The 26,122-nt window shown below is 59.3% G+C and overlaps 2 protein-coding genes across 2 annotated transcripts in view; both read right to left on the bottom strand.

Moving 5' to 3' along the window:
* VIL1 (villin 1) overlaps window positions 1-13,902 on the bottom strand; it is a 36,142-nt gene extending 22,240 nt beyond the window's left edge. Inside the window, exon 1 of the mRNA XM_034786427.1 lies at window positions 13,808-13,902. The gene's annotated coding sequence lies outside the window, so the exon portion shown is untranslated. The remainder of the gene's footprint in view (window positions 1-13,807) is intronic.
* A 1,245-nt stretch (window positions 13,903-15,147) lies between these two features.
* The window catches only part of CTDSP1 (CTD small phosphatase 1), a 26,225-nt gene continuing 15,250 nt past the window's right edge, over window positions 15,148-26,122 (bottom strand). Inside the window, 7 exon segments of the mRNA XM_034785633.1 lie at window positions 15,148-19,342; window positions 20,494-20,648; window positions 20,651-20,678; window positions 21,153-21,245; window positions 21,991-22,047; window positions 23,142-23,243; window positions 25,311-25,459. Of these exon segments, the coding sequence (XP_034641524.1) occupies window positions 19,214-19,342; window positions 20,494-20,648; window positions 20,651-20,678; window positions 21,153-21,245; window positions 21,991-22,047; window positions 23,142-23,243; window positions 25,311-25,459 (713 nt within the window). The 3' untranslated portion in view covers window positions 15,148-19,213.

The raw sequence follows: 26,122 nt of genomic DNA on the forward strand, positions 1-26,122 counted from the left end.
CTTTTTAAATCTTGTTCTAGTTTTGGCCTTCACAACATCCCCTGGCAAGGAGTTCCACAGGTTAACTGTGTGCTGTGTGAAGAAATACTTCCTTTTGTTTGTTTTCAATCTGCTGCCTATTAATGTCATTGGGTGACCCCTAGTTCTTGTGTTATGTGAGGGAGCTATTCACTTTCTCCACACCAGTCAAGATTTTATAGACCTCTATCATATCCCCCCCTTTATAGTCACTTTTCCAAGCCGGGAAGTCCCCCAGTCTTTTTAATCTCTCCTCATATGAAAGCCGTTCCGTCCCCCAATTCATTGTAGTTGCCCTTCTCTGCACCTTTTCCAATTCTAATATCTTTTTTGAGATGGGGCAACCAGGACTGCTCACAGTATTCAAGATGTGGCATACCATGGATTTATATAGTAAAAATGGAGGAGTTTGGTTTGCCAGACTGATCAGCAAAGCCAATGCTGACAAACTACGTGAAAAGGCTGCAAAACACCAATCCTCTGGACTGCATTGACATGCAGAAAGCCTTATAAGTCAGTCACTGTCAAGGCCAATTTTAGAAGTACTTAACAAGGCTGTTAAAAATGCTGGAGACACAACACAGTTTATTCAAACAAACGGCTGTGGCATCCTACTTTCTATTTAAGCAAGAGATCCACACACTACAAACTGGAGGCCAATGTTAAGTGCATTGTCATTTGTTAATCCTGAAGTTGGACACTGGTTCCGACCAAGACCAGCAAGGACTCACCACTATCTTTCTGCAGGAAACTCAACTGACTGGTTAGAAGCATGCGGAGCAACAGTGAAAGACTCAGCTGTTGAAAAAGTGAAGAACTCGCTCACCGCATTCAGAAAATGTGCACACATGGCTGATGAATGCACCGATGCAAATGGGTGTCAAGTATTAAGTCACTGCCTATGTTCTCCTGATGTCAGTGGTAGGTCAGTAGATCAATTTCCAGATGTTCAGGTTATAGAAAACACATTGGCTGCATCTCTGACAACCCACGTCTTAGAAGAGTTAAATGCTTGTCAATTGGACCCCAAACAGATGGCTGCTTGTGTGTTTGATGGAGCTGCAAACTTCTCTGGAAGACATGGTGGAGTACAAGCTTTGCACAGAGAAAAGTGTAACCCTAATCTCTCCTATACACACTGCAGAGGCCATCTACTCCAACTAGCGCTAGTACAAGCAGCAGAATCTTCAAAAGGCATTTAGAAAGCTATACGTTGAATGTCTTCATTATATTCTTTTTCAGCAAGAGTCCAAAAGGACTGAACATCTTGGAAAATATAGAAGAGTCATTGGGACAGAAGTTCAAATTAGTCCAACCTGGGAAAACACACTGGCTTTCTCATGAGTGATCCTTGGCTGTTGTCTTAAAATTACTGCAACTATTATTATTGGCTTTGGAAAGTATCTACTGAGATGGGACAGATCTAAGTAGTGAGGCTGGTGGACTACTTTTGCTGCTAAGTTCAAAGAACACAATCCCTGTTGAAACCACTTGGGTCATTAAACAATGTCATCCAGGCATCTGCTCCAACAGTAGTAAATCACTGGAAGCTACACTTGGATCAATCAGAGAGATATCCATTGAAAACGTACTGGAAGAAGCAAAGATTTCAGTCCAGAAGTTGACCAATTAGGGCACTTATATTAACTCCTTAAATGAAGAAGACAAGCAGTGTTTGTTAAGCCAGCTAAAAAGTAAAGTACACAGACTTGATTCTTACATCTCTACAACAACGACTTCTGGATTCCATCAACCTCTACGTAGCTTTTACAGATCCCTGTCCTATAAAACACCAACAACTGAGTGGAGTGAGGCACTACCAGCAATGGGGCTGCCATGTGACTAGGACAGAATAGAGAATTTGAACACAGAATGGAATATCATACGATGAACAAATGTAAATTTGATTTCAACTTCTTCTTTATCATCACTAGTGGTTTGACCCAATTTTTGTGCTCTGTTTCCTGGGATGAAGAAGTAGGAATTCATCTCTTTCTACTCCCAGTCACAACAGCTACAGTGGAGCATTTTTTTTCCTCATTGAATAGAATTTTGAGTTCTGAAAGAAGTCGCCTTCTGCCTGATCATGAGCATGTCATGAAGGACTGGAAATACCTGACACATGAGAAGCCACCAAAAATGAATGCACTGCATTCGAGAAGTTCATTAACAGAGGTCATAGAATATCAGGGTTGGAAGGGACCTCAGGAGGTATCTAGTCCAACACCCTGCTCAAAGCAGGACCAATCCCCAACTAAATCATCCCAGCCAGGGCTTTGTCAAGCCTGGCCTTAAAAACCTCTAAGGAAGGAGATTCCACCACCTCCCTAGGCAACCCATTCCAGTGCTTCACCACCCTCCTAGTGAAAAAGTTTTTCCTAATATCCAACCTAGACCTTCCCCACTGCAACTTGAGACCATTGCTCCTTGTTCTGTCATCTGCCACCACTGAGAACTGAGTTGTGCAAACTTACAACAAGAAGATGTAGGTACAGTGCTTCGTAGTAGGCTTGTGTAGCCAACTTTAATTTGTGCGGTGATTTAAAAACATGAGTTAGATCTAATAAAATGGCTGTGAAACATTTTTCAGTGTTTACTATGGTGCCATACAGCCCACCTTCGCCCGAACAGTCTCAGCCCTCATCGGTCCTCCCCCCGCCCCCTGTATTTCTGAAACCCCCCCCCCAATCTCAATGTCTGGGGAAAACACGGCAGTGACATCTTTTTTCTGTGTGATACTTGTTTATTTCACGTTCTGTCAGCTGCCGGATTCAGCATCAGTTCTCCTCTGAATGGAAATAGCAGGGTAGGTTTACTTATTTTGCTAGAATACTTCGCTGGCTCATTTGTTGGTGGGAGAAGCCTGAACCCCTAAAGAGCTATTCTTTTTTAAGGTTTTCTAGGTCAGGCCTGACAAAGCCCTGGCTGCGGTGATCAGCTTTTCAATACAACTCTTTGCCTCCCCACTAAGGTTTGTCTGAGTTTGAGATCCTCAGTAGCAACCGTTAGAATCATCCTACGCTCTGTTTCATAGAGATCACAAGCACTTTACCAACAGCAGGCTCGGCTGTGGCCCTAAAGCTTGAGCAGTGGGGCAGCGGAGGAGAAGGTGGCACATCTCCAAGCAGGGGTGGTAGGAGGGTGATTGTGCTGGTGGAAGCCGGGGAAGCCCTGGGGCCACCAGGAGCACTGGGGCGTGAGGGTTGCCCTCACCAGTACAGAATAGGTGTAGCATCATACACGCCACACAGTGCCTGGCTCCTCTGGGGAGCTCAGTACAGCTGGCAGGGCCTTCTGCCCCTACCCGTTTGCCATCGGGGTATTTAGGCAACAGCAACATTACGGCTTGCACATGCATGAGAGTGTTTGGGGGAGGGAAAGGACTTTTGGGGCCCTCTTCTCATCTCCACCACCACCAATGCCGCTGGGTGATGGCAGCCATGTTTGGACCCTCTAATAAATAGGTGGGAACGGCTTCTACCAGGACAAATGTCAGGGGAGCGTAGATGGCCCTCAGTAAGGGAAATAGGAAATCCCAAATTCTTCTCTCTCCTTTCTACCAAGCCCCCCGAGAATAACACACACCTGCACGGAGACAAACCCGTCTGGCTCATCTTTACCCTACAGACTTCAAAATCTCTTTCTGAACAAGCCCTTTCATCTCCAATGAGATATTACCCCGGAGCTTGCAGGAATCTACGCTCCCTTTGATCAGAACCTTTCTCAGTCAAGGCAGCAGGACAAGTGCACTTCTGCCTGGGCCGGCCTGCTGAGATATGAACTGTAATGGGCAGAGATCGCACCAGCATAGAAGTCTATCGAGGGGGAACACTAAGGAAATTAAGAGTTTAAATTATTCTCCACATGTCCCATGTCCCACTACAATGAATCCAGGCAGGGTCCTTTGGAAGCCGAACACTTTATGTTTCCATCCCACACCACTGTCAAATTTTAGCAGATTAGGACAAGTGAGCACATAAGAACAACCATACGTATCAGTAACTGCTAATGGTAACAATTCACTACCTCTCCCTGCTACAGGTAGCAAACCCCTACAGAGCGCAGTTTCACACACCCTATGGTGTAAGAAAGTGCTCTCTGTAGGAATTAGCCACAGCACATAGCCGGTTTTAGCAAATTAGGACAAGTCAGCAAATAAGAACAACCTTATGTTGGTGGTGGTAATGGGGGACTTCCACTCCCCAGACATCTGTTGGGACAATAACACAGCAGGGCCCAGATTAGCCAACAAGGTCTTGGAATGTATTGGAGACAATTTTTTATTTCCCAGGGTGAAGAGGTTGTTCTAAGGGAGAGGCTGTTCTCGATTTGATTGTGACAAATAGGGAGGAACTGGTTGAGAATTGGAAAGTGGAAGGCAGCTTGGGAGGAAGTGATCCTGAAATGGTCGAGTTCATGAGTCTAAGGAACGGTAGGAGGGAGAACAGCACAACAAAGACAATGGATTTCAAGAAGACGACTTTAGCAAAGGGTACGCCCAGACTTTTTTTTTCAAAGAGACATTACTAAGGGCACAAGAGCAAACTATCCCACCGCGTAGGAAAGACAGGAAGTCTGGCAAAAGACCAGCCTGGCTTAACCAGGAGCTCTTCAATGATCTGAAACTCAAGAAGAGTCCTTCAAAAAGTGGAAACTAGCTCAAATGACAAAGGCTGAATATAAACAAATAACACAAGTCTGTAGGGACAAAATTAGAAAGGCCAAGGCACAAAAGGAGAACAAACTAGCTAGAGATGTAAAGGGTTAACAAGAAAACATTCTACAAATACTTTAGAAGCAAGAGGAAGACCAAGGACAGGATAGGCCCGTTACTCAATGAGGGGGAGGAAATAATAACAGAAAATGTGGAAATGGCAGAGGTGTTTAATGATTTCTTTGTTTTGGGTTTCACCAAGAAGGTTGGTGGCAATTTGGACATCTAACATGGTGAATGCCAGTGAAAATGAGGTAGTATCAGAGTCTAAAATAGGGAAAAAACAAGTTAAAAATTACTTAGACAAGTTAGATGTCTTCAAGTGACCAGGGCCTGATGAAATGCATCCTAGAATACTCAAGGAGCTGACTGAGGAGATATCTGAGCCATTAGCGATTATCTTTCAGAAGTCATGGAAGACAGGAGAGATTCCAGAGGACTGGAAAAGGGCAAATCTAGTGCCAATGTATAAAAAGAGAAATAAGGACAACCCGGGGAATTACAGACCAGTCAGCTTAACTTCTGTACCCGTAAAGATAATGGAGCAAATAATTAAGCAATCAATTTGCAAACACCTAGAAGATAATGAGGTGATAAGTAACAGCATGGATTTGTCAAGAACAAATCATGTCAAATCAACCTGAGAGCTTTCTGTGACAGGGTAACAAGCCTTGTGGATGGAGGGAAGCGGTAGACGTGGTATATCTTGACTTTAGTAAAAGCTTTTGATACTCTCTCGCATGACCTTCTCATACACAAACTAGGGAAATGCAACCTAGATGAAGCTACAGTAAGGTAGGTGCAAAACTGGTTGGAAAACCATTCCCAGAGAGTAGTTATCAGTGGTTCACAGTCAGGCTGGAAGGACATAACAAGTGGGGTCCCACAGGGATCAGTTCTGGGTCCGGTTCTGTTCAATATCTTCATTAATGATTTAGATAATGGCTCAGAGAGTTCACTTATAAAGTTTGCGGACGATACCAAGCTGGGAGGGGTTGCAAGTGCTTTGCAGGACAGGATTAAAATTCAAAATGATCTGGACAAACTGGAGAAATGGTCTGAAGTAAATAGGATGAAATTCAATAAGGACAAATGCAAAGTACTCCACGTAGGGAGGAACAATCAGTTGCACACATAGAAAATGGGAAATGACTGCCTAGGAAGGAGTACTGCGGAAAGGGATCTGGGGGTCATGGTGGACCACAAGCTAAATATGAGTCAACAGTGTAACACTGTTGCAAAAAAAGCAAACATCCTTCTGGGATGTATTAGAGGGAATGTTATAAGCAAGACACAAGAAGTCATTCTTCTGTTCTACTCCACACTGATTTGGCCTCAACTGGAGTATTGTGTCCATTTCAGGAAAGATGTGGACAAATTGGAGAAAGTCCAGAGAAGAGCAAGAAAAATGATGAAAGGTCTAGAAAACATGAGCTATGAGGGAGATTGAAAAAATTGGGTTTGTTTAGTCTGGAGAAGAGAAGACTGAGCGGGGACATGATAACAGTTTTCAAGTACAGAAAAGGTTGTTATAAGAAGGAGGGAGAAAAATTGTTGTTCTTAACCTCTGAGGACAGGACAAGAAGCAATGGGCTTAAATTACAGCAAGGGAGGTTTAGGTTGGACATTAGGAAAAACTTCCTAACTGCCAGGGTGGTTAAGCACTGGAATAAATTGCCTAGGGGGGTTGTGGAATCTCCATCTCTGGAGGTTTTTAAGAGCAGGTTAGACACACACCTGTCAGGGATGGTCTAGATAACACTAGTCCTGCCATGAGTGCAGGGGATAACACAAGAGTGCAGGGGACACACTGCTACCTGTAGGAACTTGCTACATCGGGTAGCAGTTTTTTACAATAGCAGTTTCTTACAATCCATTGCATATCAGAAGAACAGGAGTACTTGTGGCACCTTAGAGACTAACAAATTTATTTAGAGCATAAGCTTTCGTGGACTACAGCCCACTTCATATAGCTATATGCATCCGAAGAAGTGGGCTGTAGTCCACGAAAGCTTATGCTCTAATAAATGTGTTAGTCTCTAAGGTGCCACAAGTACTCCTGTTCTTCTTTTTGCGGATACAGACTAACACGGCTGCTACTCTGAAACCTGTCATTGCATATCAGTAACTGCTATGGGTAGCACATTCCTACACAGCAGTGTCACACACTCTATAGTGTGAGAAACTATCTGTAGGCTTTTGCTACATCAGATAGGAGTTTTTTACAACAGCAGTTTTCTACAATCCATTACCTATCAGTAACTGCTCCAGGTAGCACATTCCTCCAGGGAGCAGTTTCCTATTCACTCAGTTGGGTCACAGCCTTGGTCTTTGGACACAGGTGTGGCAGGGACCAGGTCAGTGTGGCCAGCCCCCTTCTCTTGTGGGGACTCAGCCCAGACCCCCGCTGGGGCAGGGGCAGAGAAAGGACCAGAAGCCCCCGGAGCCGCACTGGTGGGGACGGATGGAGGGGGGCTGTTGGTCCTGGTCTCTCAGGTCTGGACAGGTCGGGGTGCTATCACAGCTGGAATTAGTCTCCCTGGTCGGTCATTATTTAGCACCTGCTGCCTGGCAAAGATCACTCCCGGCCTGGTAAATATTTACCCAGCTGATGGGAAGCAAAACCAAAAGAATCCTTGAGAGCTTTCGCCAGACTCTCACTTTCTGTCCCCATCACCCGAGGGAGCAGCGGGACTCCCCCTCCCCCTCCCCCTCCCTGTGTGTTAATGCCTGTGGGCGGGAGCTAGCGAGCCCTGGGCCCCCAGGGTCCTGCCCACGTGTTGCAGCCGATGGGCATGTCTCGGCTGGTCCCGAAGCCAAAGCCTTATGTGCTGCGTTCAGTTTCTGTTGGAGCCGGGGGTGGCGATTTCTCCTAGAGTATTTCCCCGCATTGCACATGTGCAGGAGTCCCTCACCCAGCTCCAAAATGCAGCCACTGCTGGGGGGAGGCACAGCCACGCCGCACGGGGCTCATGCACCTGGCGCTGAAATGCTCCCACCTCTGGGGTGGGCCGTGGCAGCTGTTTAACGGGCACCCAGCCACGCTCTGTGACGGTTTAGGACTGGCAGTGAGAGAAAAGCCCATATCCCCGGGATGCAGAATGGAGGGATCGGAGCCGGGGTCTGGCTGGGCAGAAAGTGACCAGTCCAGACATCCCCCCACTCCGGTGAGGCCCCCCAGCCTGCATTCCCTGAGCGGGGCGGGGAGAGGGAAAGGTTTGACGGGGCCTTCGTCCTGCTTTATTGCTTTACAGCACTGGGGAGTTTCTCCGGCTTATCTTATCTCCTGGACTCCCGCACACAGACCAATGTCTGCTACTCCCAGGGGAAAGCAGAACTGCAGGCCCTGGGCTTGGCCAGCTTTAAAGCTGGCAGGGCCCCGGTGGGAAAGCGCCTCCTTCCCGCATCCCGGAGCTAATTGTGGGGAGCGCTCCCTCTAACGTTGGTGTGACGAAGTGGGACTGTTCTTAATGTTTCCTCTGAATACTGTGTGGTGCCTCAGTTTCCCCTATGCCTTTCTTAAGTCTCCAGTGTGCATAAATGGCCGACACTCTGTCTCCTGGCAACAAATGGCTGGGCCCCTTCCCCCCTTGCAAGGGGATGGCTAAAGGTGAACAAAGAGATCAGGTGACCTCCTGGCCCGGGAAAGAGACAAAGGCCAGAAAGGCGGGGCTGGAGGGGGTTTCAGTTTGGGGCTGGCTGGGGACGGGAAGTGAGGGCAGACGGGGGTGTCTGGCTCGCTGGGCCCCAGAATGGACCCGGCTGAGGGATCCCATTCTCTGTACACACAAGCTCTGTTTTAGACCGTGTTCTTGTCATCTAATAAACCTCTGTTTTACTGGCTGGCCGAGAGTCACGTCTGACTGTGAAGTGGGGGTGCAGAACCCTCTGGCTTCCCCAGGACCCCGCCTGGGCGGACTCGCTGTGGGAAGCGCACGGAGGGGCATATGCTGAATGGTCAGACCCAGAAAGGTGAAGCCGTGTGAGCTTCTTGCCCTGAAGATTTTGGGGAGAGGGATAGCTCAGTGGTTTGAGCATTGGCCTGCTAAACCCAGGGTTGTGAGTTCAATCCTTGAGGGGGCCACTTGGGGATCTGGGGCAAAAATCAGTACTTAGTCCTGCTAGTGAAGGCAGGGAGCTGGACTTGATGACCTTTCACGGTCCCTTCCAGTTCTAGGAGATTGGGATATCTCCATTATTTATTAAGACAGTCTGCTCCGAGGGAGAGGAGGCTCCCCAAAGTCCTGACTGGCTTTGTGGGGAGCAGTTCCAGAGCATCGCCCAGGGACTCTGTGACATCTGACATCTCGCCACGGCCGCTTCTGTAGGAAAGAACAGCTGTTCCCAGCTTGCTCGCGGAGTTGGAACGCCACGCGTGCCAGATGCACTCAGACGGGTCACCGGGCATGTGGACCCAAAACTGCCCTGGCTTTGCTGCCCGCGCAGGGACTTGGTCCTGCTGTGAAGGCAGGAGACTTGACTTGATGACCAGGGAAATGGGTTGGGGTGCAGGAGCTTCCCCCGCACCCCTGCCAGGGAGCAGGATCGAGGTGCGGAGGCTTCCCCCACTCCCCGGCAGGAGCGCTGGGCGGGCAGAGCGAGTCGGGGCAAAGGGGCTCCCCTTTTCCCGGGGCCCCTGGGCATGGGCCCGTTGGCCCAGTGGCTAATCCACCACTGCCTGCTTCTGTGTCTGCTGGGCCGGGACCTCCTTCTTCCAGCTGCTGTTTTAAACCCAGGCAAGAGGTGGTCAGGGTGTGCCGAGCTGGAGCGGGAAGTGACCCAGTTCCTGGGCCCCTGGCCTTTGCGGAGCCAGGGGTGATTAATGGAGGAGGGGCGTTTCCTGGGGCGGTTCTCGCCCTGAATCCCGGAGGCACCCGCTCCGTGGGGGGCCCCAGTGGCCCTGTGAGACTGAAGGGCAGGGTGGTAACTGAGGGCAAAGAGCCTGGCCAGTGGGTGCCGCACTGGTGGTGATGGGCGGGCACAGGAGAGGGTGACTGTGCCTAGAGCCAGGCCACCTCAATATGACAGTCAAGGAGGTGCAGCACCAAGCGATGGAGCACATCCCTCGGCCGATGCCTGGTTTTTCCTAGGGTTACCATACGTCCGGATTTTCCCGGACATGTCCGGCTTTTGGGGGCTCAAATCCCCGTCCGGGGGGAAATCCCCAAAAGCCGGGCATGTCCGGGAAAATCGGGAGGGAGGGCTGGGCCGGGGTCGCGGGGCCGGGCGCGCGGTGCCGGGCCGGGGTCCAGGGGCGCAGTGCCGGGCCGGGAGCCGGGCCGGGGCCGCGGGGTCGGGCCGCCGAGGGGGTGCGCTGGGCCGCGGGGCCGGGAGCCGGGGGGTCGGGCCGGGAGCCGGGCCGCCGGGGGGGTGCGCTGGGCCGCGGGGTCGGGCCGCCGGGGGTGTGCGCTGGGCCGCCGGGGGCCGGCCGGCAGTGCTGGGGGGGCCGGGGGTGGTCGGCCGGGGGCCAGGGCCGGCACCCCAGGGCCCAAGCCGACCCAGGCAGGAGCCGCCGGGGGGGCCAGCCTGGGCCGCACCTCCTCCCCCCACACCCCCCTTACCTGCTCAGGCTTCCCGCGAATTAAATGTTCGCGGGAAGCAGGGGAGGGGGCGGAGACTTTGGGGAGGGGGCGGAGTTGGGGCGGGGGAGGGGGCGGGGCTGGGGCGGGGCCAGGGCCCCGTGGAGTGTCCTCCTTTTGGAGGCACAAAATATGGTAACCCTACCTAAACCTCCCCCACTGCAACTTGAGACCATTGCTCCTTGTTCTGTCATCCGCCACCACTGAGAACAGTCTAGATCCATCCTCTTTGGAACCCCCTTCAGGTCGTTGAAAGCAGATATCAAATCTCCCCTCATTCTTCTCTTCTGCAGACTAAACAATCCCAGTTCCCTCAGCCTCTCCTCATAAGTCATGTGCTCCAGCCCCCTAATTATTTTTGTTGCCCTCCGCTGGACTCTCTCCAATTTGTTCCACATGGACACTGACGTTTGTTCAACACAGGGCTGGTATGATCCGCTTCTTGGGCAGAACCAGGCTGCCCGTGGGGTCCGGCGATCGCCCCGTGGGTCAGGTGCTTGCAGGAGACGTGGGTTAGCCAGCGCCCGGGTCCAACTGGCTGGCAGGGAAGCACAGTCCTTAAAGGTATAGTTCTCAATACCACAGCTTCTCTCCCAGCCAGAACTTGAGACACTAACGCAGCCACAACTCCGCACGGCCAGCCGAATAACAAACCCCATGACAACATCCAGAGCCCGCCAGCCAACTCCCTGCACGGCTGCCCCGGGACATCGGCCGCTCTGCTGCCGGGAGGCAGCGGGGTGTGTCCTGGGGCTCCGTTGTGTCGCCCAACCATGGCTGGTTGCTGCCCAAGACCCCCTCGGGCAAGACTCTGTCCCTCATTGCCCGCGGGTGTCACCTCTTTCTCTGCAGCCTGTGTCCGACTGGGTGACAACCTCACACGCCCGTGGGGCAATGACTTGGGAATACAACCACCATGCCGAATAGCTGGGCCAGACGTCTGGCTGACTGGCCAGGTTTCCGTACGGCTGCTCCAGGCCATGCTGTCTGACAGACAGACAGAGCCCACGGCTGGAGCGGAACGATGCCGTGGCCGGCTGGGTGACTGATCATACGTCCTGGCTGGAGTAACGGACATCGGCACTGGTGCATGCAGCATCCCGCGGGCAGGGCCCCTTCCCCATCATGGGCCCTGACCCTGGCCTCCCGGGAGCAGAGCCGAGCACCAAGCCAGTGGCTGGGCAGGGCGGGCGAGGCCATGTGACGTGTGCGCCGCGGGGTGTGAGGCTGGCTCTCCAGCGGCCCAGGGCCTGCTGGCAGGGGCAGGTAGCCTGGGCTGGGTCCCTGGGCTCGGCCCGGCCTGGCTGCAGTGTGGCAGGCCGGGCTGCTCCCCGTTATCAGTCCAAGCCTCTTCAAACATTAACCAGCATTTCCTCCGGCTCTGGGGCCATTTATGGCCCACTCGGTAAATGAAGGTGCAGAAGCAATTTATAATGTTGACTCTGCTGCAACCTGTGGACTTTCCCATGCCCTCCCCCCCAGGTGCCCACGGAAGCGGGGGTCACATGGGCACCCCATGGCGGGGCTCACACCGCTCTTGCCCTAATGCAGGGCTGTGGGTGGGCTCGGGCGTCTGCCCACTAGGCCAGTGCCAGGAACAGCTCTGCTGTGGGCACACTGGCTCCCTGCCCAGTCACAGCGTCCAGACGCAGAGCAGACCCCCCCACACCCTGGGTGTGGGGTACAGGGTGCCCCCTTGGCCTGGATCCCTTCCAGTCCCTGTGAATGGGCACACGGAGGCCGCTGGCGAGCTCGGCGCCTCCACATCACGCTTTTCCTGGGGGCAGGGTTTGAATACCAGGCCCAAGACCTTGCACTGGGCTCTGTATCACTGGGAGCCAGGACGCCAGGGGGATGGGCGCATGGCGGCTGGTCTTGCTGGGCAGGCGGCTGCAACCGCTGGAGCTTTCTCCGGGTGGGCAGCTCCATCCCTGGCTAGAACGAGCCGCACTGACTGTGTCAGGACGTCTCGTGCCCGGGGCACCGGGGCCTGGTCTGGGTCGGACAGGCCAGGAGCAGGCGTCCGGAGCTGTCTGAGCGGGGGGCAGGGGGGGCTCAAGGCCGGGGCTGATTGAAGTTGGGGAGGCAGGTGCCCAAGCTGGCGGGGGAGGGCTAGAGAGGAGACAAGCACTTCGCAGCAGGCCCCCCCTTTCCTGCCCTCGTCCCCCACCCTGCCTGGGCGCTGTGTCCCCTCTACTCTGCCCAGGGGCTGATCTCAGCGGGGCACTGGGAGCTGGGAGACGGGGCTGTTTCCATGAGCTGGGAGCCGCCCGCGGCCTGCTGGCCCTGTGGCTGCTGCTGCCTCCCCCCTGGCTCCACAGACGCTGGCGCAGACCGGAGGGGCCCTGAGTCATTGCGGGGCAGTGCCATGCACCGACAGCTCCCTGCAGGCAGGACGGGCGTGTTCAGGACGAGGGTGGCTGGGGGACAGCAGGGGCTGGCTCGGTGCCATGCCCAGACTCCATGACCCGCTGGCCGGCTCCACCCGCAGCACAAGGAGCCCTGCCTTCCGCACCTCACCAGGGGGATGCCAGCAGCCCAGGAAGGGCTCCGAACCAGGCAGGGCGGTTCCCCAGGAGAGCATTTTTCCAGAGCTGGAAGCCCCGTGTGGCGCCCAGATCTGCCTGAGTGACAGCGGCCGTTGCACCGGCACTGCCGATGGGCTCCAGGCAATCAGCTCCCGCCGGGACCCAGCGTTGGCAGGAAAAGACGCCCAAAGAGACTTTGCCTTCTTTAAACCCTGGCACGTCCCTGCCCGGGCTCTGAAAGTCCCCTGCTCCCTTGGGATCCCGTGCCCTCGGAAAGAGACTGGGCCCAGACGGTGCGCTGGTGTCTCTGCCTGCGACGGGGGGGTGATGCTAGCTGCAGGCCGAGCAGCCACTGTTGTTTCGCTGGAGGGCAGCGGACTGGGCGGGGGGGGGGGGGTTCTCACTCCCCCGATCTGCAAGTCCCCCCCGCCCCCCCGGCCGCAAGAGACAAACTCGCTGTCTTTGCCAGGTGGGCCCGTCCCCACGGTGCCCCGTCCTCTCTCTCAGCTTCCCTCACCAGCTGAGCCGGCGGCCCCCGGGCGCTCTGCCCCCATCGCCCTGTGCCACCCCCTCAGAGGACACAGGCCTGGACGGGACCCCCGGGCCCTGCGCCAGCCCCAGGCCACCCCATCACATCAGCTGCAGTGTCAAACCAGTTAGCCCCCAGCTCCTGCTGGCCTGGCCGGGTTCGGGCAGTGGGGTCCTTGTGGCCTCCAGCTCCTTGGGCCGTTTCTCCCACCTGCTGGGTCCCACCACGCCCTGCAGCAGGGGCTGGCCTGCGGGCCACCTGGCTGGGCAGTGCCCGGCACAACAGGGCCCTGGGCCCGGAGCAGGGCCCCTTGGCTACAGTAACAGAGAAAACGCCAGCCTTTGCCAACCGCTTTTCCCGAGCGCCCGGCCCGGCCGCCTCTGCCCGGCTAGACCCCGGTTTGCCCACCCCACTCAGCAGCTGGCAGCCCTTCCCTTACCTGGCGCAGCACAGCCGGGGGAGGGGCAGCTTTAGTGCCCAACTGTTGGTTCGGGCTCGTTAGGCTGGTGTGGGTCGTTGCTGTGCCCGGGGCTTGGCGAGCCAGGGCCAGGCGAGGGAGGGGCCCCTGCCCGGCAGCCTGGTGATGGAGCATCCCAGCCCCCCTCCCCCTCCTGTCTGCTAATGAGCTGAATGCCGGCAATTAGTCCCCCAAAGGGGGAGGGGAGCAAAAGGTGCCCAGGGACGACAGGCAGCCCATTCATGAGGCAGCGGGACAACGGAGGATGCCAGGGGAGTGAGCTCAGAGCCCTTGGCTGGGGTGAATCGCCCGCGCCAGCGGGGCCCAAGGGAGGGGGCTCGGGTGAACCTGTCCCCAGCCTCCCCCCAGGGCGAGCGATGGGGGAACCACGCAGGGCACCTATTGGCCGTGCCCCCGGCAATGCCCCCCCCCAATCTTGGGTCTGAGCAGGTGCATTTTGTGGGGTGTGCGGGCAGAGGCTGGGGGTCCTCCCAGATGGGGGAGGGCGGCGTGAGGCCAGGGACTGGTGAGTTAGGGACAAGCGCGGGCGGAGGGGGGGCTGCTCAGGCCTTGCCCAGGGCCAGCCCCATGGGCCTGTCACGCAGGCAGGGCCGCTGGGCCTAGTCCTTCAGGCGCTGCTCCACGCGGGGTGGAGGCAGTCGGGGGGCAGGAGACCCGACGGGCTGCAGCAAGGGGGATCCTGGGAACGCCGTGCCAGCTCACGGCGGGTTCAGCCCAGGAATCGGCATCCCCAGGTGGGCGTGGGACCCCCGGCACAGACGGGTGCTAAGCCCAGGTTGGTGAGGGCTGGGCCAGGTTTTCTCAGGCCTGTCTTGGCGCAGGTTCTGGCTTTGGACCACCAAGACCCACATGCTCAGCACTAAGCTTGGGGGGGATAGCTCAGTGGTTTGAGCATTGGCCTGCTAAACCCAGGGTTGTGAGTTCAATCCTTGAGGGGGCCACTTAGGGATCTGGGGCAAAATCAGTACTTGGTCCTGCTAGTGAAGGCAGGGGGCTGGACTAGACGACCTTTCAAGGTCCCTTCTAGTTTTAGGAGATGGGATATCTTCATTCATTTTAAGGCCATCAGCCAGCAGAGAACAAGAGGTAGTCACACCCACAGCTCTCCTTCCCTCCAGCAGGGGGCAGTAAACCACACACATTGGCACACACAGTTCTGCCAGCAGAGGGCCATGTGATGCAGCGTGTGTGTGTGTGTGTGTGTGTCTTTCTGTCCCTCACCCACCCCCACAGATCTCACCCCCTCCAGCACGTGGGCACACCCAGAGCTGGTGGCTGAATCACTACACAGCAGAGCCAGGTTGGTTCTCACGGTATTTTTTTTTTCCTTTAAAGATTATTTTACAGTTTAATCACACAAAAGGCACTTTGATCGGGTTTCTCTCTCTCTCCCGTAGTTGTGATTCGCTCTTGGGTTGTCTCTTTACCCAACAGATACAGAGTGAAAATACGAACAGCCGCAGGCCCGCAGCCCTTTCTCCAAAGGCCAGTGCAGGGGCGCTCCCCACGTGCTGGCAGTTACGATACAAAACTGCCCCTGTGCTGCCAAAGCAGGGGGTGCCCAGCAGGGGGCAGTGTTAGCCAGGGCTGCACCACAGTGGCATGAAACCAACCAGGTTAAAAACGGATTGCTTTTTCCTTACCCAGGGAAGTGCTGGGTTTTCCAATACTGCTTCCCAGGGGGTCAGGCCCTGGCCAGCCAAGGGAGCAGAATTGGGCTCAGGCCAGGCTGGTGGGCGTCAGCCTCGGGCACTGGGCAGAGGCCGCTGTAGGGATGTGGCACTAAAGGGGAAATCCAGCAGTGAAGGGAATCAGATTTCATGCTGCCCAGGTGGGGGTGCTGCAGAGGCACTGATGGCTCTGTAGTGCCCCCCACTGGAGTGGGTGCAGCTCTCTCCACCGAGAGGGGCAAGACAGATGTTGACATGGCTTGGCAGATGCTTGGGGGAATCTGAGAGCTGGCGCAGGGGCAGAGAGGGCGAGTGGCATGCCAGGAGCTGGAGATGTATAGTTGTAGGGCTGATGGCAGAGCGGGGTGGGGACTGTCCACCAGAACAGGTTTCCATTGGAAGAGGCTGACGTGATGTTGTCGAAATGTTTCATGGGGACATATCGTGTTCACCCCAATTGTCGATGGGAAATTGTCCAAACATTCCGTTTAGAACCATGTCTGAGACTGTCCCTTGCAGCAGAGACGCCGAACGGCAGAACGAAACATTTCGACCCTACGGAAACTAAACGTTCCCATAAAGTCAAAACGAAATCGGTCCAAACACGTCGGTTTGTGACAACGTCTGAGATCTCAACTCTTCGCCCTGATTTAGGATTAAACGAAATTTCAAAAATCTCTGAATTTCCCATAGGACAGAAATATCGGGTTTTGGCTAATTTAGATAGATAGATAGATAGATAGATAGATAGTGTATGAGAATGGACAAATTTGGAGGTGTGAAATTGACACACACACACCAGTATTTTTCACCTGGCGGTTACAAAATCAGGGAGGAAAACCAACAAATCAAACCAACCAAAGGGCCCAGATTTTAAAGAGCTAAAACTTTCCTGGAAAACCCAGCACCGTAAGACAGAGGCAGTTGGCTGTCAGGCCCTGGGCGCAGCCTGGGGCTCATGGGGGGACGGGCGACAGGCAGGCATTTGGAGAAGGGCTGCGTGCATGCAATACAGACATCATCCGGCAGACAAAATACCCACCCCCCTCCCCATATCCCTCCCTGCTTCTTCACACGAGGAACCACCCCGATCAGAAAAATAACCATCTCCCAGGAACACCGTTAAAAATACCAGCTGTAAAAATCCTCTGGTGACTTGTGTCGCCGTTGCTTTCCCTAAAAATATATATACACATGATACATATTTATATGAGCGAAATGTGCCCGGTTAAAATGCATGACTCCCCCTGCCCTTGGCCCCCCCGAGACCTCTCCCTGAGGGACGTTTCCCAAGCTAAGGCTAAAGAGATCCGCGGCAGCATTGCTTGGACGCCACCGCCTCAAGGCACGGCCGAGAACAACGCGCATACAAAACAGTTAAGGCAATAGAAAGGGGGCGCCTTCCCGAGACAGCACCCCCTAGTGGTGTGGGGCACAAGGGGGTGTTGTGGGGAGCCTGGGGGAGGGGAATGCAAAGCAGGTCTCCAGTGAACCTGAATGCGGCCCTGGGAAGCGGCTGGGGGGCAATTGATTCGGGGGGAGAGTCGCTCCCTCCGTCCCACTCAAAATCCCTGCTCCCCGAACCCAAAGTCAGAGCTGAAGCTTTGGGAGCAGTTTGGTTGGGCGGGGAGGGAGACCCCCATCCCCATCAGAACAGCCATTGAACCAACCCATTGCCCCACTGACGGGGGGTGGGGCTAGCACCCCGAGTCCTGCCTTGGTGCAGCGGTGAGCAAAGCCAAGGCCCCCCAGAGGTTAGGGGTGGGTGGGACCTGGTGTCCCAAGGCACAATCTCTACAGTACGCTCCCAGGCGGGCAGGGGTCGGTTCGGGGGATTTACGGTTCTGAACACAGTGAGAAGGCAGAGGTTTGAGCCAGTCCCAAGGCCCGGGAATCTGCCCCCCCCCCAACCGTTTGGAAAGCAGCAGGGAGGGCTGAAGGCACTAAAGAGAAGGAGACATAGACGTGATCCCAGAGGAAGGAGCCCCCCCCACAGCTGCAGTCAGAGATGCTGCTTGTTTCTCTGCAGGCCCGGCTTCCTGGGGAAGGGCAGAGTTAAGGGGATTGGGCATCCTTCCAGGCACTGGAGGTGTCTCTCTAAAGCAGGCCTGTGGAGTTGCTCTTTGCTGGTGTCACTGCACCCTCCCACCTCATCTGCTGGGAATGCAGCAGCCCCAGGCCACCAGGAAGCTCACTGGCCGGCAGGAGAGCTGCTGCCAGCCATGGCCAGCTGAGACCCCCCTGGGGCGATCCCACTGCCCCCCTTCACCCTGTCCAGGGCTGGGGTGGGCTCAACCCAACGGCCCAGCCTACTCCCTGCTCTAACCAACCACAGCACGGGGGCACCTTGATGGCTTCTGACAGCCGTAATGGCAGTTCCTCGGGGGGGGGGGGGAGGTTAAAGCCCCACAATGCACTGCAGGGAAAGGCGACATTTGCATAAGCCAAGTGGCACTGGCCCAGGGGGTCAATGGCCCCCAGTCCCAAGGCACCTAGAAATCCGATTTCCCCGTGAGGCCCAGAGGCGATGGGGAAGTAAGAACCGTTGGGGGGGGGGGGGGCGGGCACCCTCCATATAACCAGCAGGGAAAGGTTTAACAGCCGCCCAGGAATTCTCACCTTAGTGCCCATCCCTGTCCCCTTATGCCTGGAGCCTGGGGGGGCTGAGCTGCCCTCCCCCCTACCCCCCCCAGGCTACTCCAGCAGCTCTGCTCAGCTCAGACTCTCTGCCTCCCTTCCACTAGCCCTGCCTCCTTTCTGCTAGCCCCGCCTTCCTTCTGCTAGCCCCGCCTCCCTTCCACTAGCCCAGTCTCTGTGAGTCCCTCCGGCTCCTCCCCCCCAATCTCTCTCCATGTCCTTCCTCTCTCAGCCCTGCTGGGGGAGCCGATCCCCTCTGCTCAGCGCCCGCCCTCGCAACCAACACCCCTCCAGGCCCCAGCGCTTGGCACTGACCCTCCTGCCCCCCCTTCCCTGCAGGATCCCCCTGGAACGGGGCCCGCACCCCACCAGTGGGTAACAGGAGCCCAGGGCCTTCTGGAGGGGACAGGATCTGGGACCCAGCTATCGTGTGGGTCACAGGCTCCCCACATTCCCTTCGCCCACAGCTGGGGGAGTCGTTCCCATCCGGGCAAAGCAGGCAAAAATGCCCCCACCCACCTCCTGGGGGCACTTTGCACCCTGCACCGGGGGGTGACAGGGTCTCTGCCCTCCATGGCTAAGCATCTCCGGACCGGGTTCCTGGGACCAACCCCCCCTGCCTCTCCCACCTCCACGGCAAGCGAGATGGGGCTGGGGCGCGGTTCTGTGAACCCCCCGGCCCAGCTGAGGGGACCAGGCCGTGGTCCTGAGCCCCCCCAGGCCAATCAGAGGGGACTGGGCCGTGGTTCTGGACCCCCCAGGCCAATCAGAGGTGACCGGGCCGTGGTTCTCCAGCCCTCCCCAGTTTCCAGGAGAAGAACCGTTACGTGACGACAAAAGTCCAGGTTTGTGGCTGGTTTTGAGTGATGCGGCCGGGCGTCTCCTCCATGCCTGGCGGGTGTGAGCCCCACGCTAGGCTCCCCGCCCAGCCCCTCCGCCGCCTGTCACAGCCTCCGCTCCGCGCCCCGGAGAAGCTGCAGGCTGGCGCTGGGGCTTGTGGGTAGATCAGTGGGGCAGCCGGCAGAGGGAGGAGTGGGGAATCTCGCCCGGCCCCGGGTCACTAGCTGCTAGTCCGGTGCTGCTTTAGCACTGTATAAACGTCGTCCACTTTGCTGAGTCCCTCAAAGAAAGGCAGCAGGTCCAGGAGCTCCGTGTCGGCCATGTTATCGAACCACGATGCCACCGGCACCTGCGGAGAGACCCCCGGGAGGTTAGCCGGGCGCGGTGCCTACGCAGCACGGGGCAGAGCCAGCCCTCGCAGGGTCCCCGGGCAAACCTGCTGGAGTCTCAGCCAGGGGCTCCTACCTCACGCAGCCATGAGCGGCCCATGGAGCCGGCAGCCTGCCCCAGGGCATGCTGGGAGACAGGGGCCTCCAGCACTGGAAATCCCCATCCCCGTACCCTTTCTGCGCCTGGCGGGGGGCATCCCAGCGAGCTGTGCCAGCCAGCCAGGCCATGGGAGGTGTTAACCTGCCATCCCGGCCAATCGGATCCTGGGCTGCCACCCGAAATCTGCCCTGCTGCGTCACCTTCGCTTCCTGTCCTAAATGGCCGCACGGTGGCTGCCAGCCCCACCCCAGAGGCAGCTGCAGCTCAGCCCGGGGGGGAGGGATCCCTCGACACAGATTCGCCAGGACGTCGGGCCAGCCCCAAGGGAGCCGCGCCCGAGCAAGTGCCCCCACGACTCAGCAGCTCTAAGGGGAAATGAAGGGCCGGCTGGCCCGGGGCCCGATGCCAATACCCCGGGACAGACGGCAGCGTGCTGGGAGCGAGCCAGCCGCCAGTTCAGAGAAAGCAGCATCTGTGAGTGAGGGGGAGAGGGGGTGGGGGAGGCAGCCCGGGGACTCTCTGAGCCTTCAGGAGCTCTCCAGTCACCCTGCCCTTCCCCCTCTGGGACCACCGGGGAGCAGTCTGATTCTCTCCACTGCCCACAGGGGCCATCCGGCATTTCATGTCAGCAGCAGGACTTGAACGCTGCTCTGAAAGCCCAGGCCCCTGCGCTAAGGGAGACTCCCCATTTGCTGCAAACAGTACAGGGCATATGACACACAGCTGAGCAGAGCCAGTTCAATCCAGTAGGGGGCTGCTGTCCCGGCCCTGGGCTCCTCCCAGACACACAGCTCGGCCAATGCCCCTCACTCCCGACCCCCAGCCCTGGGACAACGTGGACTGAGTTACCCCAATAACCCGTCCCTCTGGTGAGTATGAAGCAGTCGCGTCACTGGGCTGAGACCCCCCGAACTCATCGCGTCTGAACCAGGCCCCGGACGCAAACAGCCAGTGAGAGCATTGAACCCGCTGAGCGACTGCAGCTGCCCCCCCCCCCCCCCCCCTACCTACCGCGTTGTCGGGGTGGAAGATGTAGGAAGCCGGGGAGTTGTCCACGATGATGATGCGGCTCAGGTCCCGGCCCAGGCGGCTCAGGTCCTTGACGTAGTTGCCGCGGTGGAAGACGCAGGACTCGCGGAAGAGGCGGGCGCGGAAAGCTCCCCATTGTCCAGCAGGTCAGCCACGGGATCCGCGTACTGGGGGGCCAGGGGGACACGGTCAGGCTCGGCCAAAGGGGAGCAGGGGAGGGGCCGAGCCCCGGGGCCTTTGGCTGCTGGCCGAGGGCACTCGGGGGTCCCCCTCCCCGGGGGACACGTCTCAGCCCCTGACAGCACGGGGGTGCCTCCTCAGGCAGCAGCTGCCCCAAAGCCATTGCGCAGCTTTCTGGGCACCCCCCATCCCCGAAGCACTGTGGGGACACTGCGGAGGAGGGGGCGCAATGAATGGCTGAACTGGAGGGACAGCTTGGTCTAGTGATCCTGCGTCCTAGCCTGGCTCTGGAAGGGGCGTGAGGGCTAGTGGTTGGCGTAGGGCCGGCTGGGAGCCGGAACTCCTGCGTCCTATCCTGGCTCTGGGAGGCCCGTCTCCGGTGCTGTAGCTGGGGGGAGGGCGCGACGCCTAGCGCGTGGAGCAGGCCGACGCCCGCAGGCTGCCCGGCGTGGGGCGCTCACCTTGGCCAGGCTGGCGGTGAAGAGCACGCACTCGAAGAGCTCGCCCATGCGCCGCAGGAACTCGTCCACGTACGGGCGTTTCAGCACGTACACCTGGGGGAGGGGCAGCGTGAGCCGGCGGCCGCGGGGCTGGAGACGGGCAGCGCCCAGCGAGATGGGGCCCCGTCGCCTGGGACCAAGCCCCCGCAGAGCCACCGAACGGCTGACAACCCCCAGGAGCCACCCACCGTCCCAGGGGCTGGGGGGAGAACCCGGGGCAGGCGTGGGGGGGCAGGGGAGGTGCCAGGCCTGCCATGCCCCGAGCTCCTTTGCAGCAGTGGGCGCCCTGCGGCTCCCCAGGCGGCGTCTCTCCGGCGTCTCCACCCGAAGCTGCCGGCCGGCTCCGGCGCCAAGTAATCGAGAACAGGCCGACTGCGCAGACCACAGCCTATCCTGGATTACTTGAACCCGGCGCCGGCCTCCGTGCGGGGCGGGGACCTGCCTGCGGAACAGCGCCAGACGGTGGGAAAGTCAGCCTGGGGCTCCCCCCGCAGGAAACCTTTGGCTGCCAGCCCCCCCCCCTCCCGAAAAGGGGGAAGGTGGAGTTGGCGGGGGGAACTGCTGCCCCAAAGAGCCAGGCAGCCCCACGGTCTCCGTCCCAAGGTGCCTGCCCCCCACCCGGGCTCTTGGAACCAGCAGGGCTCCCCAGTGCCTGAGCTCCCCTTTCTTGGCTGGGCACCCCCAGGGTTGGGGGAGGGAGAGGGCGCTGGCTCCCTGGTCTCCCCAGCAGGGGCTGAGCTCCTGACAGCCCCCATGGGGGTGACGGGTGCCCCACCCCCACCGAGATGCCCCCCCTCACCTGGTGCATGATGCCATCAATCTCGACAGGAATGATGAAGTCGGCGTTGTTCACGGGCTGCGGAGGGCACAGGAGTCAGTGTGGGAGAGGCAGGAGGCACCCCCCTCGCCCCCATGGATCCCCTGACCCCTTCCCTTCACTCACCCACACCCTCAGCCCCCACCCCTGCGATTCCCCTGGCCACACCCTCCCCTTCCCCCGGGATTCCCCTGGCCACGCCCTTCCCTGGTTCCCATGGTAATGCTGTGGGATTCCCCTGGCCACACCCTCCCCTTCCCCCAGGTTTCCCCTGGCCACGCCCTCCCCGGGTTCCCTGGCAATGCCCTCCCAGCCATGCCAGGTAGATGCCCCAGCCCCCCCGGAGGATCAAGGTTGGGTGATTGCAAAGCTCCTTCCCCGGCCTCAGAAGGGTGGAGCTTGGCCTGGGAGGCTCCTCCCTTTCCCACGGGGACACCCCCAAGACACGGAGCCACGCTTGGGGCAGATGGGGCAGGGCAGCCCTGCACTGGAGCACTGCATGCTGGGACATGGTGTCATGCTTCTGCCCTGCCCCCACACTGGGCAATACCGCGCCCGACTCAGGACCCAGGGCAGGACTTCAGGGGCACCGGGGCAAAGCGAGTGAACGTGCAGGGCTGAGACAGACCCCGAGAAAGGAGAAGGGGAATGGGGTGGTGGGGGAGGACAGTAGGGGGTGGAGCAGACGGAACAGGCTGGACAGGGGAAGGAAGACGGGGGCCAAGTCGGGTGAGGGAAGAAGAACATGGGGGTGGGACACTGGATGGGCGGGAGAGGGAGGACGGGAGGGGCAGGCCTGGCAGGGGATAGAGGACAGGAGGTGGCACAGGGGTATGTCGGGCAGGGAAAGGAGGATGGGGGGGGCACAGGGGCAGGCTGGGCGGGGGAGGGAGGACGGGAGGGGGCACAGGGGCAGGCTGGGCGGGGGAGGGAGGATGGAGGGGCACAGGGGCAGGCCGGGAGGGGACACAGGGGCAGGCCTGACAGGGAAGGGAGGATGGAGGGGCACAGGGGCAGGCCGGGCCAGGGAGGGAGGACGGGAGGGGGCACAGGGGCAGGACGGGCGGGGGAGGGAGGACAGGGGGCACAGGGGCAGGCCAGGGAGGAGGGGCACCCCCAGGACACGGATTCACCTTGAAGGAGCTGTGCACCAGCGTCTCGTCCAGGTCGATGACCACACACAGCTTGCTGGCGTCCTGGGCTTTGATCTCGGGCAGCAGGTACTTGACAGCGGCCTGGGGGGGGGCGACGGGGGGGGGGGGGCGTTGGAGTATCCGGCTGGCAGTGGGCACCGCGGGCCAGGAGGCAGGTGAGCCCAGGGCCCCACACCACATCCCAGCCAGAGAAGCAGGCCTGCCCAGACCATCCCGCCCCCCGCCCGCGATCCCTCACTTCCTGTCCTAAACTTCCCAGCAGCAGGGACCCATTAGGCGGGGAAACAGGGGTGGGGGAGCCCCTTTGCTTAGGGCAGTTAAACATGGGCCCGGGTACAGGCCATGGGGAACATGCTGCCCCAGCCCCCTACCCTCGGCCCTTTCTGACCGGCAGGCTGGTGTTGCTGTGTGCTGCTCCCCAGCTGCAGCGCTGCTCCCCAGAGGTGGCTGCATTGGGGGCTCATTAGCAATGCCAATCACTGACTGCTGCCTAGTGTGACTGGCCCGCCAGGCGCACACCGGCCCTGGTCCCGGGGGCAGCACCGTGCAGCCCCCTGGCAGCTCCCTGAGCCGCCCCGGACTGGGAAGAGCTGGTTGAGCTCGGGGAGCCGCACTGGCGCTGCCGGGCACCAGAGGGCGCCGGCTGCCTTCGCCTGCCTGGGTGCAGGGGCCAATAATCCACTCAAAGCTGGCCGGGGAGCCGGGAAAGGGGGCAGCCGCGGTCAGGGCTGATCGGCCTAGAGCAAAGCCGGGGATTACGGGTGCGCGGGGGGGCTGCCTGTCTGCCCGGCTCCGGGCATCGCCGTCCGGCCCAGCGCCCTGGGGACGAGGACTGCAGGGGGCACTAGGGCGGCCGGGAAATCCTGGCCCTGTCTGCCCTGCCCCAGTGGGCTTAGCACAGCGCCTGCCCATGGCCGAGCGACAGCTCCCCCAGCAGGGGGTCAGCAGGGGGCGCTCTCCTCTCCCGGGGGGCGTTAGGGGGCGCTGTGCTGCAGGGAGCAGGGGGGGTCAGCAGGGGGCGCTCTCCCCTCCTGGGGGGCACTAGGGGGCGCTGTGCTGCAGGGAGCAGCAGAGGGTCAGCAGGGGGCGCTCTCCCCTCCCGGGGGGTGCTAGGGGGTGCTGTGCTGCAGGGAGCGGGAGAGGGGGGGTCAGCAGGGAGCGCTCTCCCCTGTCAGGGACCAGGCTGTGGATTTACCATTGTCCAGCCTAGGTGTCAAACTCCCGTCCCGTGGCCGTTAAAACACCCCTGGCACTTTGCCCAGCCTCACGGCACCAATCCCAGGCCCAGCCTCAGTTTCCCCCCGGGTGACTCGATTCTGCCCCCCTCCAGTTTCGCCGGGATACAGGATCACTGCTCACTCCCTGCCCTGGCCCGGGCCAGCGTGGCTGGACCCCGGCATCTGGGGGCCCCAGGGGGAGGGACAGCCTGTGACCTGGGGGGGTGGGGAGGAAACCACAATAACCCCACTGCCTGTCTGCCACCCCCCAGGACGCCGGGGTCCCACTCGGCAGCGTCCCCTATACTCCCAGCATTGGCTTCTGCCTCTGCCATGCGCTGTGCCAGCATCGGGGCTTGCCCCTGCCCCAGCTGATGGGGGGCATGACCCCGGCCCCATCCCAAAGCGTCGCCTGGGCACGTACTATCCATGGGAAGGGGGGTGGGTACGGGAGAAACTACCCCCAAGCAGATCCCAGAGCCCTTGGGGATCCCCGTCTTTGTGGGGGGAGGAAGGGGAGCGATGGCCCCAGGCGGGGGGGGGGGAGGCGCTGCCAGAGGGAACAGCTTGTGGGAGCCTGGTGCCCCCTCAGCCCCATTGATCCCGGAGAGGCTGTGGCCCAAAGCGCTGCTGGGTCAGCGGGCAGGCCTGGCACAGGGTCCTGGAGAGGCCGGGATGAGGAGGGAAAGGATACCGGGGTGGGGGTGGGGGGGCATGTGCCCGTCTGGGCAGCCTCCAGCGCTCGGGCTGCTGGGTTCCCTGGGGCGAGGCCCTGGGGGGCCTGGCACGGCCAGGCGGGCAGAGGGGCGGGCGCGGTGCCAGGCCGGCCTGCGGGGCTCATCCCAGGGAAGCAGGATTCCCGTGAGCTGGGTCCGGGGGGCCAGGGGGTTGCCCAGGGAAGTGCCCCCTGCCCACTTCCGGGCCCCCCTACCTTGGGCACGACGCCGTTCTCCTCCACCAGCAGGGGCGCGTTGTTGTTGACCGGGACAGGGTCCGAGGCGTCATGGCAGAGGCAGCAGAACAGGGACTGGAAGATGCTGCGGTTCCGGGGCTTCTTGGACGGCGATGGGCTGTGAGCACCTGCGGGGCACAGGCGGAAAAGGGGTTAATCCACATGGCGTGGCCCCCCCGGACTCCCCTCCCTCCCCGGGCACCCCACCCCGTGCCCAGCCCGCCTGCAGCACGCTCCCATGGAGACGGGCAGCACCAGCCCCAGAGGGGTGCTGGGCCAGGGGTCTGATTGGGGGCAGTTAAGGGCTGCCTGGGGCTCCCCCTGCCTGCTGGCCTGAGCATGGTCTTGGGGGACACCCTGGGGGGATGGGAAGTGCCGTGGGGCGTGTGCCAGAGACGGTCGGGTGGGGGGTGCGCCCAGGTGACCAGCCGGGTGTATCGGGGGCAGCAGGGGGTGGGGGGGCTGGCACCTGGGACCAGCCACAGGGAGGGGGCTGAGGGGGGGCTGGCTGCAGCCCAGCCACATGGCAGAAAGCCAGGTGCTGCTGGCCCCTGGGGATCCCCTTTTGGGGGGAGCAGCCCCTGCCCCCCACCCCCTCCCCAGCCCAAGGGCTCAGGTCCCACCACCCAGCAGGTCCCTACAGCCCCGCGTTCGCCCAGCCGGACAGGACAAGTCACCCCACAGAACTGCCAACACAGCCAAGCAGGGGGCTGGGGGCCAGGACTCCTGGGCTCCCCCCAACTCTGCTGGTGCCCCTCACTCCCGACCCGCAGCCCCTGCCAGCCCAGCCC

The sequence above is a fragment of the Trachemys scripta genome, chromosome 11, assembly GCF_013100865.1.
Source record: "Trachemys scripta elegans isolate TJP31775 chromosome 11, CAS_Tse_1.0, whole genome shotgun sequence".
Lineage (NCBI taxonomy): Eukaryota > Metazoa > Chordata > Testudines > Emydidae > Trachemys > Trachemys scripta.